At 38.6% G+C, this 21381-nt stretch overlaps 1 protein-coding gene across 12 annotated transcripts in view; it reads right to left on the bottom strand.

The window, feature by feature from the left end:
* Positions 1-21381, bottom strand: part of TCF4 (transcription factor 4) — a 2211973-nt gene that overhangs the window by 251608 nt on the left and 1938984 nt on the right. For all 12 annotated transcript variants that reach the window (XM_044074967.1, XM_044074939.1, XM_044074975.1 and 9 more), the window contains one exon: positions 9502-9705. In XM_044074967.1, the coding sequence (XP_043930902.1) occupies positions 9502-9705 (204 nt within the window). The remainder of the gene's footprint in view (positions 1-9501; positions 9706-21381) is intronic.

Here is a 21381-nt window from a genome sequence, read left to right as displayed (position 1 = left end):
AGTAAAGTGTGGTAAAAGAAGCAATCAAATATGGGGTGAGCGGCATAAGGGTGACACATGAAACATAACACTGGGCATTCATAAAACTGTAATGCAGTATGCAGTTCACAATGACCATTGAAGAGTATTCGGCTTTAACTGCAAATGGGGCTGCAGGCAGATGACATCATCACAGGGTGCAGGAAAATAAGCTAGTGTGGAAGGATGATGCACCACAGATTTTCTATTAATAGGGTTTACCAATGAATTACATTTTAAGTCAAACAACACATTATGTTATATGTTGCTTAACTTTAATAAAACCCATGAAAAAGAAAACAATTCTGATTATTTTCTTATCTGTATAATAAAAAATGATAACAGAGGAAAAGAATCAACACAACATCTGGGAACAGCTGAGACTTCCCAATTATAACCTGCATGGCCAGAAACAGGAGGAGAATTTCAGCACATCCAGAAATGGTAATCATGTCCATCAGTACCAAGAAGATTCAGTTCTAAGCAGTCTGGATAAAGCAAATGCAAAAATAAAAAAGGGCATGCGGATGAATGCAATATGGTAAAATTCCGAAATGGGCACACTGGCTGAAAGACAGTGAATGCTGCAAAACGGTGACAGGTTACATTTCCTAGCTACAAGATGAATTAAGTTTAGTTAATTGTAATAAGTAACAAAAGTATGTGTGTGTGTGTGCGTGTGTGTGTGTGGGGGGGGGGGGTCACAGCCAGAAATAATACTTCATGCTAAACTTTCCCCAAATAGACATTTGGCTACATTTTCAGCAGCTTAGTCCATTCAAGAAACTTGTATTCAGCCATACATTATTTATTTATTTGCATTTGTTTACCGGGATGGTCCACTGGGCCAAAAGGTGCCCATTTTCAGTGGAGGCCCGGGGAGAAAAGCTCCATAGTGATTTATACAAATAACAACAAATCTAGCAAATACAACAAGAGCTGACAATGAAATAGGTTTTTAACAAAGTAAATAAGGCAATTAGGCAATACAGTTATAAATAAGACTCTTTACTGATTGTACTAGTGTAAGTAAGAGCAGTGAGGGATTAAAATCAGGAGGTAGGTAGGATGGAGAAGAAGGAAAGTGGAGGTGGTAGTGGGAGAGAGAAAAAGTCAAGTTAAAGAGTGTGAGGAACTAGCACATGAGCATAGCAACTGTGAGGACAGATGTTGTTTTAAGGATTTCTTTTAGAGAGATGTGCTGCTACTGGATCTTAGAGTTGGTGGGAGAGAGTTCCATAATTTAGCAGTGGAGCATTTGGCCAGCAGAGAGGTTAGCTTTGTTAATCTGCAAAAACATTTGATTCTCAGAGCAGAGGGGTCTGTTTAGGTGACAGGGTTTAAATAGAGAGGAAAGGGCAGGGCAGCTGGCAGGGCTGAATATTAGTTTATGGGCTGCTGTTAGTTGTATATATGTGAGATGATGGGGAAGTTCTAGCCAGTTTAGTATGCGAAGAGAAGCACAGTGATGGGATGAATTTTTTCTGTTAGTGACGAATTTTGCAATTTTGTTATAGCAAGAATTGACCTTGGATTTTAGACTGGCCTGTATGTTAGTAAAAAGAGGAGAGCAATAGAGGAGAGATGGGAGCAGAAAGGAGGAGGCAACTGACAGTTTTGAGGAGAAATTGAGGAATGTTTTGTGGTGGTATAGCATGCCCAATTTTTGGCAAGCTTTTTTAATATTGTTGTGAATATGCAAGTCAAAGGATAAGTGTTCATCTATGGAGATTCTTAATAGCTTGGTATGTGTGACAACCTCAGTAGCAGTGTTATCTCGGGAGAATATGGAGAAAGAGTCTTTATTTATAGTAATGGTCTTCTTGGGTGTGAACAGCATAAGTTTGCTTTTTTTAGTGTTTAGGGCAAGGTGGTTGTTAGTCATCCATATTTCAGTGGAGGTGAGTGCTGATTGGGTAAGTTTCAGAAGTTCAGGAGGAGAGTTGGCACTGCAAACGACAGTAGAGTCATCTGTGTACTGGATGACTGTGCCTTGAGAGAGAGTAGAGTGGAAGTCATTGATGAAAATGCTGAATAACAGAGGCCCTAGGATGGATCCTTGGGGAGCACCAGTAGTAGTATTGAGGAATGGAGAGAGAGAGAGAGAGAGTGTAGCCATTTTACAGCTTGTTGTCTACCTGTGAGGTAGTTGGAAAACCAGAGAAAGGTAGAGGAGGACATTCCTAAGTTGGTGAGTTTTCTAAGGAGAAGAGGGTGGGATATAGTATCAAAGGCTTTGGAAAATTTTAGAAATAGAGAGAAAACTAGCTTCCTGGCAACCTGTGCTCGGTTTACAGAGTCACAAAGGATATCAGAGCTGTAGTGGTGCTATGTCTGGGTCTGAAACCATGCTGGGTTACTAACAGTAGGTTACTGTCTTGAAGATAGTTAAGGAATTGGGTGTGGATACATTTTTCAAGGATGTTTGAGATAGGGGATAGAATGGCAATGGGTCGGAAGTTGGACATATCAGTTTTGTTTCCGCCTTTGTGCAGTGGAAGGATGAAAGCTTTTTTCTAAATGGTGGGAACATAGGACTCTTGAATGGACCTATTTAGAAGTAGGCTGACAGGGTATAATACGGAGTTTGCTGCTATTTGAAGGAATTCTGGGGCAGGTTATCGGGGGCACTGGTGCATGGCTTTCATTTCAGAAGCAGTTTCCTTACTGTGGCAGTAGGGACAGGTGCAAGGGAGAAGTTATGTAAGTAGGGGGGCATTAGTAGTCATTATAATCCCCCAAAATAATAAAGTTTTTAACCTGCAATTAATTTACTAAAAGAAGATTCTACTCTGGATTTGACTATGTCTGTCATGTTAACGTGTTAAAGAAATTAAATATGTAAAACCTCAAGTTTATTTAGGCAGCTGCAGGTTCTAGTTAATATGACTGAATACAACTCTGCTGAAATCACTCTTCATCAAACATATGTGACCACAAACTCAGTATAGTGAGGGATAGATATTCAGGGCAAGAAAGTGTGAAACACAGTACATGGCATACAACAGAAAATGTGCAGTTGCTCAAAATATCCAAGCATAAACTGACATCCTAATAAAGCTTATATTCTAATAACACAAAGCATACCTTGTATGTTTGCATTAAAAGTTAAATGAACGCAGATCATCTGTCATTAAGCTTACTTTAAATAAATTAGACCTTATAATTTGAACCATAGCCCCCATTTACTCATCCACTGAGAAGGTCACTCTGTTAGTTATGATAGATTGTAATTTTACATACTGTATTTTCAATGTCCTTCTTTGAAGAGACAAAGACAGCCTACACAATACTGCTTGAGGGATATTATTATAGATATCTGATGTGTGCTTTGAACAGCAAATGTACCCAACTGTAACAAAGCTCAAACCTGTTTTGAACATGCAGCAAATCGGATAATTAAATGTCAGAGATCAGCTGGAAATCCAGACAGAAATACAGGAGGGATTTTCCATATCTTTGAAAAAGCAAGTATTTTACTTCATGGTTACGTAAATATGCAGTCCACTAATCAAATGGAAAAAAAAAGTTCTGTTGAAAACCAGTCTTCTTCCAATTTACACTCTGAAAAGTGATGGAATATCATTTGGATAGCAAGAAAGTCGATAACATTAAAATACATGCCATACTTCAGTTGCAAGTCATTTTGCTATACTTTATACTGCGAAATTTGGGAAAACTAGGAAAAATAATAATTTTGTTAAACTGCTACAGAAATGCTGTTAAATAGCATTTAGCAAAGCCCTTTGGAAATATATCATAACACATGTACGGAAGCTATCCAGATCTACTCCACTGATCAAAGACAACAACTCTGCATACAGACGATTCAATATCTCCTGAGCTCTCTGACTCAACAGAATGAGTGCCAGTGGAAGCTCATAAATCAAACATACTTGCTTATATGCACTTGCCTTGAAAAAGTCCCATCCAAAAGCCAAAGTGTGGGATACTTTAAGTTCATCAAGTTTTGTTGGACAGCTTACAATGCATCATTTTCATATTCAAACATCCTTGTGTTTCTCTACAAAAATATGAATACCTTTAATTATTACTTTTTGGTACAGACTTGATATATGAACCACAAGATAGGTTTCCTCACACACAACACAGCCTTAGTGTCCGACAAATGGAACGAGGGGAGGATTGGGTCTCAACACTCTCTCCAAAGCTTGGAGGGTGATAAACACAGCCCTCAGTTCAAGATGGTTTATGTGAAGCTCATTTTACTGCCAGTTATTACTTCCCATAAGCAAAAGAAGAGGACAGTCCATCACAAGGGAAAGTCTGACTATTCCTGTCATGAATTATCTATCATAAAAATACTTAGAACAAACCAAAAACATTGAATGACTGAGTGTATGAGAAAACCAAACAGAAGAAAAACACTTGAGGACTAAAAACTCCGAACACATTATAAAACAAGTTTAGCACTTTCATTGTTTTTAATAAAACCTCTTCAGAACAGCAACTTCATTCTTCTCAAGGCCTCAATTACAATGGCTAGAACCGTGGTAAACACTCTGGGCCTAAAGGAGAGACTGAAGAGTAAAACCATGTACTGATAGTGGAGCCCACCTTAAGGAGACAAAAATAATATTGTGTAAGGATCCCAGGCAAGGATGTGTAAAAGGCACCAATAATGGCCACTAACAACATCCAGATGCCCTATGGCAGTAAGACCCTAACTTCCTGGTGAGTCACTATCCAGAACTTGACATAGTTGATGCGCTTAATGAATTTGTTGAAGTCCAAAATAAGACAGAACCTTTCTGTTTATTCAAGACAAACAAGACAAACAGGAATTGGGAAAAGAACCTTCTACTTCTCTCCAATCCAACAAGTGTCTCTAGATAGAGTAATTTTGTGAAACAGTCTGGACTTCTTCCAGAAGCTTTGTGGAGACAAGTTAATCCCTTTTCTGGGGGAAGCCCTAACAGCTCTAAGCCGTGTGTGTATCTGAAAGTACTACAAGACCCCATCTGTCTATGGTACGGATTCTCCCAGCTGAGGAAAACCCATAGAGTTGTCATCTAGTAAACTGGAAAATAAGATCTTAAGTGAAATTATCTCAGGGGGATACACGCAGAATGTAACTGAGAATAATAGGCAATGTAGTCTGGACCCTAACAAAGTAAAATCTAAAACTGTAGTACATTCCCAGAGTTGGGTACTTTAGTCCATTTGTGTATCATTTTTGAAATTATGGACTCTAATTTACCAATAGTTAAACAAAAGGTACAAAACTTGAAATCTTGCAATGGGATTTTGTGATGAAAGAGACAATTACATGTGAAAAGTTAGGATATTTTTATAGTGATACAGTCTGATTGACCATTGTGTCCCAACATGCTGTTTACAGAATGGATGCATGTTAGATCTCCATGGTGGAGTAGAAAACGTCAATCAATTATTAGAAAAACAGAAAAATGGAAAAAAAATGAGCTATTACAAGGTTCATCCAATTGTGATAAATCAGTCTGTTTGCAATAACTATAGGAAATAGTCTATAAGATTAGTTAGGGAACACAGGAATGCCTATGAAATAAAAGTGGCTAGCAGTGTATTGGATAACAAAAGGCTTGTTTAAGCACTTACAAGGCTGCAGTTTGTATGATGCCTCAAGTTTGGTATTAATAAATAGCTCTGTGTATATAACAGACTCCAAGACACTGGTTGTTTGTTGATTTTTTTTTTGTTCGATCTCTCATAAATGGTATTGACACTGATTTTCCACCAAATCTAGCATGTAACTGTCCTCCAATAAAAGAAGAGATTGTATTAACAAGAAATTCAGCAACTGGGCCAAATTAATTGAATGCTTACTTTTTGAGATGCATGACTGATTGCTTGTACCCTTGATTGGTCTACTTTTGTCAGAAAACTTTAATTGAAGGTTTTGGTCCAAAAATCTAGAAGGAGACCATTGTTGTTCCAATGTGTAAAAATCACACTGGTTATATTAACGGTGAATACAGACCAATCAGTTTGATGTGTAGGAGAAATGCTTTGAGAGGGGACTTAGATTACCATTTAAGCACATGCTTAGTTTCTCTAGTGATATATATATCAACATGGTTTCATATCTGGATGGTCTAGCTTATCTAATTTGGTTAATTTTTATGAATATATAACAAACGTGCTGGATAAAGGCATAGTTACAGATATGGTTTACTTGGATCTGGCAAAGGCCTTTGATTTGGTTCCACATTGTGTCTTTATTGATATAGTGGGTGGAACAGACATGAATTCTATGTAAAAAGATCTGTTATAAATTGGTTAGTAGGTCAGAAAAGAACATGATATGCATCAATTAAAAGTGGCATTCTCCAGGGGTTGGTTTTTGGACCTCTGTTGTTTGGCTGCTTATGAGAGACTGTCCAACATGTAAACAAATTTGTTTGACTAAATTTTCCAACACTTTAAAGGTTGGAGTTACTGTAAAAAATATAATAAATCATCAGTGTTTGCAAAACTATTTATATATGTTAACTACATGGGTACAACATAAGGGCATTAAAGTTAATAATAATAATAATAATAACTGCTCGATTATTCATTTTGGTGTTACTAATAATAGTTATCTATTTGCTTTGGATAACTCTATGTGCCTCTCGGTTAATCAAGTCAAGGATTTAAGTGTAATTGTTGATTCATCTCTTTCTTTTGAGTCTCCTGTGAAACTGTGTCATTAAGAAATGCTATGGATTCATAAAGAATATTTTAGGACCTTTACATCTAGGGTCAGGGTTATTATGGTAAATGTATTGTCTTTCAGTATTCGGCCAATGACAGAATATTGTGGCTCTTTTTATGTATTAGGAATTTCACAGCTGGCTAAGTTTGAGTGTATTTAAAGAACATTTACCAAACATACAGCTGATGTGAATCTCTAGCATAAGTTAAGTGAGTTGAAAATATATCCCATAATTCAATGGCTTATAGGCTGTTGAGGGCTGATCTAATTTTGGTGTACAATTGTTCTAAGGAAAAAGTATTTTCTGCAACATTGGGAGTTGGTTTTACTAACCACAGTTTAAATACTAAAATCTACAACTTATTAGTTCATTTACTGAGTGTTAATTCTACACTGATGTTTTAGTTTTTCTATTTTAAAGATGGTAGACTATGAAGAACTATATCTATCAATATTAGGTGTACAAATGTTTTACTAATGTTTAAATTGTTATCATACTTATGGTTTAAAAATTGTTATATGCAACAGGGTCTAAATTAAGCAAGCCCTTAACTGGCCTTTATAGGCGCTGGGCTTGAAATATATTTAATTGAATCATTGAATCACAGAATTGCATTCCATCAGCATTCCTGAGAGGGTCATGACTGAGATGGCAGCTCCTTGAGTTTGCATCCAAGAAATCTTTATGGATGCAATCAGGGAAGGCAACACGAACTGATGCTTGTAGGATCTCTTCATCCTATGAGGAAGGATTCTTCTTCTTGGAGTGATGGGTAGGCCTAGAAAGCTAGTAGGGACTTGTAGTGCCAAAATTCCTTCTTGGTGGTCAGTGTGGATGTATTGGTGATCGTTGACCTGGCTTATGGAAGCTAAAAGATATTACTTCAGAAAGGGGGCATGGCCTCTTCAACCCTTCCTCAGAGGAGATTGAGACTCACAGGTGTGTCAACTTTTACAAAAAGATTCATAAATCTGCTACCCTTACTGCAGCATCAGTAGAAACCAAACTTTAGCAAGGTAAATTAAAATGGATAGATAAAAGCATCACAAAACTATTTTCCATAGACTCTTTGACAGCAGAATCAGAAAATTCTGCAAGTCTTTTAACAGCCTAATCCAGGAAAGAGGACTGAAACTAGGACAGGTGAGACACACAGTTAAATATGTCTAATGCAGAAAACAATGGTGATGGCCTTCACAGCAACCTTACCCAAAGCTTTGGGCTTCTTACTGGCTGGTAAGGATGAAAGCTGTTGCTTTCTCTGGGAATCCATGGTGGACTAAAGAGATCACATAGGAATCTACCCTAGGATGCTCTGTAGAGATGACATATCACTCTGATGGAGATCTGTAGGGGCACTGACATTTTGGGAGAAGAATGAGATAAATCCAGATGCCTCCAAGCTGCACAAAAGGAATTCTTCACAGATGGATCCATAGAAGAGGTAGGTGACCAAGGTCCCTCATTCTTCATCACCAGATATGGCTCATTTGTTTCTGTGGTCAAAGCAGAGGGGTAACAGGACAGTCCATCTGAAGGGGAGGTCTTACTATTCTTGTCTGTCTCTGAAACAAATCCCTCAGGCTCCTCACAATTCCTACTCCTAGCAGAATACTGAGAAAGACAGAGACAGTCTCATTTTTGATAGCTCCAGCAGGTAGTCTCCTGAATTCACCCAACATGTGATGTGCAATCAAACAGAAGACAGGTTCTGGGTGTTTAGTGAAATGGCAGCAATTTCTGGAGTAGTGCACATTGCATACTGTACATTGTTATGAAAGGCCAGCATGGGGCCTTGCACAGGCATCAAACAGTGTTCCACAAAAATATGCTCCCACACGTATGCAGCTAGATGCCATCACACAATGAAGGAAATGTACCAATATTATACACAGGTCATTCTTGTAGAACCGCTTGGCATGGAGGGATCCACCAGAATGCCCTCTACTTGACCTGGTGAGCCCAGCATAGCTCAGTAGACAAATACCTGCTGAATGTGAATTGGTCAGGTGAAGTAAAGCTCAGAATGCTCTAGTCCTTGAAGTTTGGCTTCACCAGCAAAATAAGTGCATCACAGGATAATGTATTACAGGTCTGTAAAATCTAAAGCTAGTGATAACACAATTTTAAAATCATTTGAAACCCATGGTGTGATAAAAAATATGTGCTCTCCAGTTTTGTTAGCACCATTAATGGTAAAGTGCCTGAAATAAAGGTGAATTCAAAATATTACCACTGCAGTAACAGAAAAAGAAAACATTTTTTGCAGATGCATACCACATACAAGCTCTTAACGCAATGGTGAAATGGCATATGCACAGGCCATGGCTGTCCAGATGTAAAGCTACAAGTCATTTTATAGTTCAGGCAGAAGAAAGAAATGCAGGAAAGAACACAAAATGATAAAAGGCACTGTAACACATTTATCTGACTAAACGTAAAATTGTATGAAGGGCACATGTACTCAATTTCACAAGTACAGTTAATGGCATGACAAAGACACTGCTGTTTTTACTGACAACACAAAATGGCAGTGCTCACAAAATCACGGTGCTCTTTAAGATGGCAGAGGACCAAGACATAACACAGGAATTAGAAAGTTGGCATGGTTCAACGTTGCAACACGCCACAAGACAAATGGATAGAAATAAAAATCACTTACACTAACATGTAGTGCATGGACTCCACCTTCATTTAATGTGTATTGAATGCTGTAATGAGTTAGCAGTAATCAATACTGCAAAGAACCTTTTCTGAAAATGGATGAGACAAGCTGTCATCTTACCATTAGCGAATGTCTGTTAGCCGAAAGCAGACCTGTTCCGTATCCTGACCCAAGACCTCCCATTGCTCCATTATGTGATGGTCCTATTAGTCCATGCATGTCACTATGACTACCAGGCATTGCTGTTGAAGGTCCCATGGCGTGATCCCGCAACACGTGAATGGCATCATCCAGTCGTTCTAAGCGATCTTCAATTCGACTTTGCTGTTTGTGTAATTAAACAAATGCGTTAGGAACATATTAATTACATACTAAATCTCTAGCAGCATAAAAAGCATATTAACTTACTCCCAAGATGAAGTGACAGAAGTACAATGCAATTGGTTGCCTTAGCAATCTGTCTCAGAGTCACTTGTCTGTTATTACTATGATTAGAGACAACCAACAACTGTGCAGTCTAAGCACATTTGATTAGTTGCACTTAGCAACCAAATGCAGTACTTTCCTGGTAAACTCTAGTTAAGTAGTCATTAGATTAGAGGCTGCTGGGAAATATACAGAGTCATGGATCTTCAGAGACAGTTTTCTCTTTGTAGGTATGAGTTGTTTTTTAAATTGTGGTTGTAAAACAGATAAAAGATAATAGTAGTTACTGTCCACAACAGAATATACATCTATACATATCTCTGTCTATATCTACATCTATCTATATACACATATATGTACGTATATACATTATTTTAACATGATCTACATGTGGAAGAGGCTCCCTGCATATCTCTCAACTTCTTTGCTCAAAATTTGTGTACATAGCCATAAATAAGGGGGCAGAGGGGTAATTCACTGACAATTTGTAATAGTACTCCAATTAACTTTCAAAAAGTAAAAAAGTTATTAAAACAACATGTTTTGCATCAGCATACATTTTCTGAACAATAAGTATGAAACTCATGTCTAGCATAACTGATTTGTTGGTAACTCCCAATGCTTTACTAGAAAATGAGGAATTATGCAAAATAATATGAGGTAAAATTGGAAATGAAGAGACAGCTGAGAGGTATGGTACCCTATATACCTTTCAACTTTTCTGCTCAAGCATTTTGAACATTTACAAAAATAATGGGGAACAAAATCTGGGACAATTTTTAATATTACTCTAATTCACTTAAAAACTTAACAGCACAACAGGTTTTGAATCCACAAGCTTTTTTTGAACAATAAGAAATATGGAACTCCAATTTATTATTTATTAATTTACATTTGTTTACCGGGAAAGTCTGACTGGGCCAGAAGCCCATTTTCAGCGGAGGCCCGGGGAGAAAAGCTACACAGAAATGTAAGCAATATACAACAATTAGACAGTACAATAGTATACATACAGTAAGATGCAGAACAAACATCATCTAGTTAGTCTACACAAAGTAGTATTCAATACAGTTTTCTAGTAGATTTGTTTGTTTGTGTCTTTCGGCTTTTCCCGGTTAGGGGTCGCCACAGCGGAACTCCGGTCCGCTAATGATTGGTAGTGGATTTTTACGTACCGGGTTACCAGCCCTGACGCACAACCTTCAACGAAGGCACGCCCCATTCACATATGCCTCCACACAGAAGATGCTCTAGCTGAGAATCGAATGGGACAACGTCTTGCTATGAGGCGACAACGCTACCACAGCACCACCACCACAGTTTTCTAGTAGATACAGGTTCAAAAAGAAAAACACAAGCATTTCAGTAAAAATCACTGTGAGAAAAATAAAATTAGTAGTGTGTACATATGAAATAATAGTTATGAACACACCTCATCATAAAAGGGTTCTCATCCAGGAAAAAAGAGGTCATTGTTCCCCTCTACTCTTCACTCATTAGACCCATTATAGAGTACAATGCCCCTTTTGGAATGTACCTCACAAGGCATCTGCAGCAGCTAGAAAGGCCACAGAAGTACCTCACAAAGAGGATTACTGGCCTCAAAAAACTCCAGCTTTACTCCATAGCATATCGCCTACTCCGAGGTGATCTCTGCCTAACACATAAAGCTATGTCAAACCCAGAGCTGTTGGACATGCTACACCTAAAGAAATCCCAATCCCTCTGACCTACACGCTCTAGGGACCTAAACCTTGTCACCACAATAAACAGGACACGCTGGAGGGATAGATTCCTGTCCCAGAGACTTCCTATACTCTGGAACAAGCTAACCATCTGTGTCAAGCAAAGTTCTTCATTAGCACTCTTCAAGAAAAACCTTGATGAGTGGATGGGAAATAGGAAATACACCCCGGGGATCACTTCTGTGTCTCTGGACAGTGGCACAGGAAAATAACTTTCCTGGGTGGCGTAAGTTATGGAACCTTGTTGGCTAGGCTTACGTAGGCCCTCGGGCCGATAACCTAGTACCTTCCTATGAACTTAGATATATCTATCTATATATATATATATATATATATATATATATATATATATATATATATATATATAGTAGTAATAAACACTGAGGAGAGGGAGAAAATAGGGTAAGGAGTGGATAGTATGTTGAGAGAGTTATAGATATCTTGTCAGTCAGGTTTGGCACAGGAACAATGCCATTTCTTGAATAGATGTTCAAATAGTAGTTGTTTAAAACTGGTAGACTCAGGTGTGCTTTGGAGGGTGTGGGGTAGAAATTCCATAATTTGGTTACTTGATTTGAGAATAGGGCTTTACTGTAAGAAAGTGTCTGTCTGTAGATCTTAAACTTCATGGGCATGAGTAGCGAACAACAAGTTCTTGAGGGATGCGTGAATTTAAATTGGTAGAGATGGAGAAGGTTAGGTAGCTCTAGCCAATTTAATTTATGTAGAGCAGTACAATGGTGGGTTTAGTGGGGAAGGTTGGCTGTGAAACAGGCTATTTTGTTGTAGCAAGTTTCCAGTTTGGTTAAATCTAATCTTTTTAAGTTGGTAAAGAGGGGGAAAGGATATATAGGAGCACAGAGAGGAGGAAGGTTCTGGATATGGCTAGTCTAGTATTGTCAGTGAGGAATGGCTTGCTTCTGTATAGTGAGCCAAGTTTGATGTGAACTTTCTTAACTGTGATGGCTATGTGTTGTTCAAATCTGAGTTTGTTGTCGATTGTCATGCCAAGGAGTTTTGTATGCTCAACTGGTTGGATGTCTCTGTTGTTTGCTGAGAGAATGGTGAAAGGAGGGGTGGTCGGTGATTGTTTGTTTGCTACTGGTAAATAGCATTAACTGTGTCTTTTTGAGGTTGAGGGTTAGTTTTGATTTACTTAGATATATTGCTATATCATTAAAAGCTGCCAAATCATTAAATTTTTATTGAAATTAATTAATTAAAATTAATTAAAATCATTAAAATGCTTAAAAATCATTGAAATGCCTGGTATTACTGACTTGCTTGTAATCTTCAGTGATTTACCAGAAAATCAGGGGTGGAAAAAGAAAGCAAAAGTCAGAGACTTACTGCAAAAACAGGTACAGTTGAGAGGTATTCATCCCTACGTACTTCACAACTTTACTCAAGAATACTGATCAGAGCAAAAAATAACGTGGGGATAAAAAGAGGTTTCTGAACACTGGCTAAAGTTTTATCCACCCCCATAGTGGCTTTTTAGCTAATACCAAACAGACAAACCTACCGACATAGCAAAACCAACTCAAATGAACCTCAGGGTATTACTGCTCAATGACAGGAGCCTAAATAAAAAACTACACTCCCTTCAAGCTGTCCTCACACTTGAAAATACAGACATCTGTGCAGTTACCGGGACATGATTTAAAGCGGAAGCGAGTGCACCAGAAGAGCAAGGTTTCAGGGCCATCCACACTTCTAGAACAATAGTTGCACAGACAAGAGCTAAAGGTGCAGGTGTCTCGATACACATCTATAACAAGCATATCTCTAGGTTGGTCAAACAGGATGATTTGCTGGAGATCGGCCATGTGCAGATCACCATAGACAAAATCCAGTATCATATCCTAGCCAGCAGCAGGCCACCCTCCATGTCCCAAGAAGTTCACACTGTATACTTGGACCTACCAAATATACTTACCATCCAAACAACATGCTACTCATGGGAGACTTTAACTACCCCTCGTTAAAATCAGTAAAACCTATAACAGTTAGGAACTATTCCAAGGCAAACTACCTTTCATTAAGTAATGGTTTGTCAAATTTCAATACTCCTCCAAACCCCAAGAATACAGCATGCTGAATTGCTCTCAAAAACTTTGTACAACCATGTCAAACGGCTGCATACAGACTGTCATACCTACTGGAAGAAAGAACAGAACTAGCCTCAGAAACAAGCCACTCTAGTGGCATCCCAAATTAAATAGGATATACAGCAAAAAGAAAAACAAACATGGTAAAAATCAGGGACTGTAATTCCAATACAGATAAAAACTCTATCATCAAACTAAATAGGCAACGAAGAGGGCTAATTAGGTCAAACCAGGCCAAATGTGAGGTTAACATACTATCCCATGTCAGAAATCTCAAGGGCAGCACACAGCAATGTGCTGAAATGGTGGTTAATGGATCCACAGTCACTGAGCCTGGCGATATAGCAAACCTGTTAGTGGACAAATTCAGTTCCAGCTTTAACCCCCTCTCATCCATGAATATCCCCCCAAAAAATACCCTCATATCCTCAAACATAAACTCTCCAACTATAACTAGGGAGCATGTACTGCCTCTGCACACTAAAGCCTAGAACACAGTCTCAATGGGCACTGATAATATCCCAGGATAACTCCTGAATAGTTTAAAATATGACTTATAAGGACCCCTGGAGTCACTATTTAGCTTTTATAGTCTTAAAGCAGGCTTTGTGCCATGAGAATGGAGGATTGCAATGGTAATCCCCGCTTCATAAAGGAAGATCTTTAACAGAATCATGAAAATTATCAGCAAGGACATAAAAGACGTCCATTCACTGGATCCATTACAGTTTGGCTTTGTCAAAGGAAGGTAATGCTTACTGAACCTGGTGGACTTCTTTGAAAAGGTCACTAAGCCAATGGATGATGGGAAAGCAGTGCATACTGCCTACCTAGTTCTTACTAAAGCAGTTGATACAATACCACACTCAGGCATTGTCAATAAACCTGTGGAACCAGGCATAACCCCCTTTAGAACATGCTGGATTGCTAGCTGACTCATGGATAGGACCCAAGAGGTTAGGATAGGTAAGGTGACTTCCACAAAGAGGACGGTCACCAGTGGAGTCCCTCAGAGGACTAAGTGCTAGTCCTGCTTCTCCTCTATCTGCTACTCAGAGATCAAAGACAATGTCAAAGGCTTCTGGCTGACCAAGTTTGCAGATGATTGCGAACTGGAAGCAGTCACTGACACCTCCCAAAATGAGAACACCTTTCAGGAAGGTCTTTCACAAACAAATGCTTAGTGCCAAAGCCACAGCTGAAAACTTAATGAAGAGAAATGCATTATAGTACCTTTTTGGAAGTCATCCATCCCAGGTAACTCAATCAATAAAACACCCCTAAAAGTTGCATCACTAGTCAGGGATCTGGGAATGCAAGCAGACAAGAACCTAGCCTTCGACCAACACGTGCCCAAGGTAGTAAGAAAATCTTTCTAGGCAGCTCAATGTATAAGTAAGGGCAAGGCATCTAGGTCCAGACAAGTCATCGTACCACTGTATTCAGCCATCAACAGACCCATCATAGGGTACCCGACCAGACACCTGCACCAACTGGAATGTCCGCAAAGGTTCCTTACAAATGCAATACAGGAAGTAAATAAAATGTTCTATGCTGATCACTTCAGAGCCCTATCTCTTTACTCTATATCATACAGACTACTGAAAGGTGATCTTTGCCTTGCATAAAATGCATCCCTGGACACTACTTTGATGCACCTTTTGTACACCTGCACAACAAACAGTATCACAACTACTAGATCAAAAGACCTACATTTTGCTTGTGACATAAACAGCACATGTTGGAGAGACAGAAATCTTTCTCAGAGAATTCCCATTCTCTGGAATATGCTCCTCATCCATGTGAAGCAGAGTTCCTCCCTAACCTTATTTAAGTGCAACTTGAACCAGTGGATGGATAATGAGAAGTGCATCCCTGGTCTGGTGCCCATGTCTGTGACAAGCAGAGGCAGTAAGTAAATCACCCCTATAGAAATCAAAATTGTGGATCACATTTGGGTTGCACGGCTAGGCTTACAAGAGCCCTAGAGGTTGGTAGCCTATTATACACCCTAGAACCTATGAACAATTTTTAAATATTACTCTAATTCACCTAAAATGTTAAAAGAATAACAGATTTTGAATCACCATGTAGTTTTTGAACAATCAGAAGTATGAAACCATAAGGTCTAGCATTAACTTGTCTGAAATCCACAGAAACTAATCAGAAAATCAAATATTATATAATAAACATGGCAAAATATAAAAAAAAATCAGGGGTGTTCTTCAAAAACAGAGAAGTTGAGAGATATGTTTTTTGCATAACACTGGAGTTATACAGGAAGCGAGTCTCACACACACAGACACACACACACACACACACACACACACACACACACACACACACACACACACACACACATTGCTCTCACTATTGCACATTTGCATACATATCCACGCACTTGCATATGTACTCACACGCCGTCGAATACACACATACATTTGTACCAACAGGCATGCATGCTCACGCACACGCACACACACACACACACACACACACACACACACACACACACACACACACACACACACACACACACACACACACACACACACACACACACACACACACACACACACACGGAATGCTGCTCACTTCTTTTTTTCTTCTGCCAGCATAGATGATCTGGGAGCCAATGTCACAGCCCAGGATTGCATTTAAAGTGGGCCCGCCCCCATTGTCCTATAGTTCTGGCATCCATTTAGTACATACTACAGCCACATTTCAACATGCTATCCCATGAGCAAAATCTAAATTTCTTGCATAAGCCATAATCTCTGGTGGCTTCATTAGAAATGTGGCGGAGAAGTATGTAGTTTTGTATGAGAACATGTAAGAGATAGTAAATACTCACCATTATTCTATATTTACATGTCCCTAACACAAATGAAACTTCAAGCCCACAAACAGAAGCACTAGGGAATCTTCCACATACATTTAACAGCTTTCTCGCCGTAGAGCTGCAGCAAACGTGCCTAACACTCCTTCCCAGCAGTCAGCCTGACCATTGCTATTTTGCTTTAATCATCTGGTTGTCTTTTATTGTTAAAAGTAAAGGCCACTTAATCTATGCTTACGCTAACTTGTGTTCAGTAATCGTGGTCACTATCTCCCTCTGTAGTATCAACCTTAAAGTAACAGCCACTAAATCTGCTCTTTTTTCTTACTCTGATATAGACACGCTGTCATTACGCTGACTGCTCTTGGTGTTGCTGATAAGTAATTTTTAATACAGCAGAAGTCATGTTCAGTTATGACTTGCAACGTTCCTATATTTTCTAAAAATATTTTTTTAACTCAGAAACACTTTTACATTGTGGGTGCCTATGTAAATGACCTTACCTATTTTTTTGGTAAGTAACCGGTTACCTTTTACATCCTTGAATGCTGAAAGATGTTTTGCTTAGCCCTGGCTTGCTTATTTTTCAAAGACAAATATTTTTCTGAATACTGGCAGACACTTAGAAGAAAAAAAATAGTCCTACCTGTAAGCCATAAAATTCACATACATAATGAGTATGTTTTGTTACATTAATGAACAGTTCAAGCTTGTGACCAAAAGATTAATGGCAAGTGTACCATTTCTAACACATGGAGATCATCTCTCATCTAAAATGCTTCTTATTAGTTGACTGATGAAACTAATATGTCACAGTTTCCAGTAATGTAATACGCAATGGACTGAAATTGGAATAAGGGTAATACAGAACCACTAAATGCCATTAAAATACTTATTTTGCAGGGTACAAAACAGGCTACTACAAGGCAGCCACTAAATTCATAACTTTGCTAACACTTTTCCAGGTAAGGCAAATAACCCTAATTTCCTCATCTTCTACCAGTACCCACCATTATTTGTTGCACTGACGCAACCATTTTTTCTAGGCAGCCAAGTGCATTTTAATGTCTCCTACAAGTACTTTAATTCCTGGACAGCTGCATTTCAACATGAAGCACGGTTCATAAGCATTCTACTTTTGCTGTTGTTTAGGTGTTAAATCACAGTGGGAAAACTACATGCAATCAGGCAGTGTATGGCTGAGAGTAAAGGAAACAGCTGTGAAACTGATGGAAAGTTGATGCAGATAAAATAAAAAGGGTATTTTTTATTGTTTCCAAATGCTAAATTATATTAAAGCAGAGCTCAGCTTGGAAATTCACAATAAATACAGAAGAAAAAAAGTAATCTAAAACAGATTTTAAATTGTTCCAGAAATCCCAAAATATGTGCTAATTTCTAAATTCTTCCTCTGGGCACATGAATAAGTACTGTAGTTTCACTTATGCATTATTCAAACAACAACAGTAAAAGTACATTTTTCTAAACTTAACTTCCTCTCCTAGGTGTTCATATATTGAAAGTCAGGACATTGTATAATATAAGGTTATGTCATTTGACATTGTGAAGGCAACAAAGAAACATCCAAACATTCATAGTGGGTAGTTCTACAACATACAGCAGATGTAGCTGGCAAATGGTTAGGAGCTTGGCCTGCCACAACTTTATGGATCATTTTACACATCTGTGTCTGTGATACAATGCCAGAATTACAACTGAGAACTCAGACTGCAAACGAGGTCTGGCTGAGTTGTTAATCTCTGTGAAAATTGACTAAACTTCTAACAAACATGCAGGGATATTAAGCAGGATGGTATATGGTTTGGACAGCCACTTTTCACATGGTTTTCAGTGTACCATAGTAACTTAAATTACAGTTGTTAGGTTTTCAAGGTAGCTCAAAATCAATATTTAGATGTAATACATTCTTCATTTTACACTACTGAAACTTGTTGTTCTACATGCATCGAAAACCCTACTGTAGTGTGTCAATTCTTGTATTATTTTCAAGGGGCTTATTTTGATAACTGACCACAAAGCTGGCCTTAGCTACTGTGCAGGCCAATTTGGACCACTTTGGCAGTGTCCCTCAGATGCTACCAACCCACCACCCCATCTACCACCCCACCTTTCCCAACTTGCTGGCTTCTTGAACTTAAGACAATTTCAGAACGGATCTATGTCAATAATTTGAACGCTTAAAATGTTGAACGTTATATGGTTGAGACCATATGTTCGACATTTCAAGTGTTCGAAGGTTAACTTTTAATGGCGCCGTTCGGTGCAGAATGGGAGAATTTCCCTTTTCTGCACTGAAGTGCAGTCTCGGAGTTGGTATATTTAAGTAGGGGGGCTGTTAGTGTATGGTTTTCTTTTTTTTTTTTTTATTAGATATTCGAACTTCCAAATATCGACAATATGGTATTCGACATTTTGGAAGTTCGAATAGTTGGCATAGACCCTTTCAGAACATGTATCAGGAATGTATAGTATTACTGTGGACTAAAATAAAACCAGTATCCTTATTTATAAGCTTATACTTTGTCATAAGACAAGGTAAAACAGAAGTGAACCCCATGATGATTACCAGAGACATATCCTGCAGTTCCTCTCTCTCCATGTCTGCTTAACTCACTCAGACAACGTGTAAGGGGCCTATCTGATGAGCCACCGAAGCCCTAAGTCTACATGGTGCTTCATCAGGTGGGGCTACCCTGCCTTACTAGTAAACGTGTCCCCGAAATGCTGTAATTCTGCCTGAATCTCCTTAACCTGGGTAGAAGGTAGCTGAAGTCTTCTCCCTTGTCCCACATACTTAATTATTGTTATTCAGCATTCTGGGAAAGTTCAACAGTCTTTTCTCTCTTTTCTGTCTCCCTTCTTCCCCTAATTGGACTCATGCCTCACTCTCCGTTACATCACTTTTCAACAACTGTGCATTCTTCTAATGCTATGTCCTTTGTATAGAATATTCACCAAAGAAAAATTATACTACATGATGTTATGATAGTGTACAGGTACTCTTTTTGCCTATTTTACTGACTAGGTTGTTTTTCAAAGTGCTAAGCCTGAAAATGGTGTAGGTGAATCAGTGTTCTTCCCAGGTTAAATTGTAAATCAATCAGTGAATCAATCAGCAATACTTCTATAACTTAAATGACTCTACACATTCCATTATTTTTGGAAGGTCCTGCTGGCAACACCAAGCACACCTTGTTACAATGAAACAGGCAGATTCTGAAACATGAAACCTAGTAAAATATTTGACCCATCATAATCCCCAGCTGTCCCATTCCATGCCTGGTTTCATAAGATGCAAAGAAATATTGGGCGAATGAGACAATGGGGTTACACATATTGTTTGTTGGAAGACCAGGGACCCAAAAGGAACATGAACAATTTCTAACCCTCATTTACATTCTGATCTCATATCTCTACACTCCTTCTGGAGCTTCCAGTCATCTACTCACCTGCTCTAAATAGCTGGAGTTCCTTATCCAGTTAATTTTCATACTTTCGTATGACCATGTATTTGCACAAACATAGATACAACTATTGAACTTCCTCAGAATGCTGAACAATAACAAGATTAATAATTTCAGACCTCACATTAGGAACTGCATTGCTCATACACTGCCTCATTTAAAACTGTTTCTGAAAGTTTAATTGTTTATTTATTTATTTCTTAAACTGGGTAAGTGGACTAATACATGCAGAAGTTTTGCAGCCACATCCTAGGCCGCAAGTGCAACAGTAAGAATTTAATGCATGCATGGCTAATTTAGACTGGTAACTAAACATCATGTTTTGGCAGGGTGGAAGAAATCATATAATATGGTCCCTCCAAAAGCTCATCTTCAATCTAGTCCAACCACTTTTTAGCTTTGTTTTGACCCCCCAACACACAGATTTTCTATGTGACTCTGAAACTCTGATCTATCTGTAGTATATTTATGAACAAACGTGTTTCTGCTATTGTTTTTCCACTTTCATCCAAGTGAATGATTTTTCGGTCCACCTTTGCCTCGCACTATTCAGAACATACGCTTCATGTTTCATTTCTCTGGGATTATTCCTTTCCCGTCTGCATTATTCTCTTTTCTTCATGATCAAAAGTTACACCACGTCAAAGTATATGTTTTTTTTTTAAGCCTACTAGTGTTTGTTTTCATACCGTTAGAGACTGCCTATTCCAGAGTTATTTTTTCTACTAGCATTAATTAGCAACCATTTATAAATCAAAGAAAACACAGTACCTTTCTATCAGTCTTCAGATAAATCCCGGTCTTTCTTCTTCTGAGACAGTGAATGCAGCAGTACACAAAATCAGATGATTACCCAACCAGTTTTGGATTGAAAACCCTGTTGAGCACTGCAACAGTGACAAACAACTATGGGAGTGTGAGCCATACAAAAGGCTGTGGTTACTAACAACAGTGGACTAGCCTCTACTGAATTGCATTATGGGAAATGCTCATTCCACTAAAAAGACACATGACAACTATGAGGGCAAGACGACCAGTAGGAAAATGCCCTGCACTTTGCTGCTATCTCTCATAGGCACATCTCTGTTGTCATGTAAAGCATAATGACCCTACTGTAGAATACTGTGAGACCCCTAAGGGAGTGGCACCCTACTGGACAAAATTGGTCCAAATGGCCTAAGGCCACCCCTTATTGACCATATTTACTGCAGGAGACCTTACATCAGTAAGAGCCCCCCAAAATGAATGATACTGTCATGTTTGATTTGTTTTGCTTTCCTGCAGGCAACAAGTACTGTGCAGACCCAGAAGAAAAGGTTTGCCTCTGCAGAGCTCCATTCTCTCATCTGAGATACACAAATCCAATTAGAGTAAAATGCAGGAAACTGAAGAAA

Source organism: Protopterus annectens, chromosome 1.part1 (genome assembly GCF_019279795.1).
Source record: "Protopterus annectens isolate FY-2018-M chromosome 1.part1, PAN1.0, whole genome shotgun sequence".
Classification (NCBI taxonomy): Eukaryota; Metazoa; Chordata; order Ceratodontiformes; family Protopteridae; genus Protopterus; species Protopterus annectens.
This window is presented reverse-complemented; position numbering and strand designations above follow the sequence as displayed.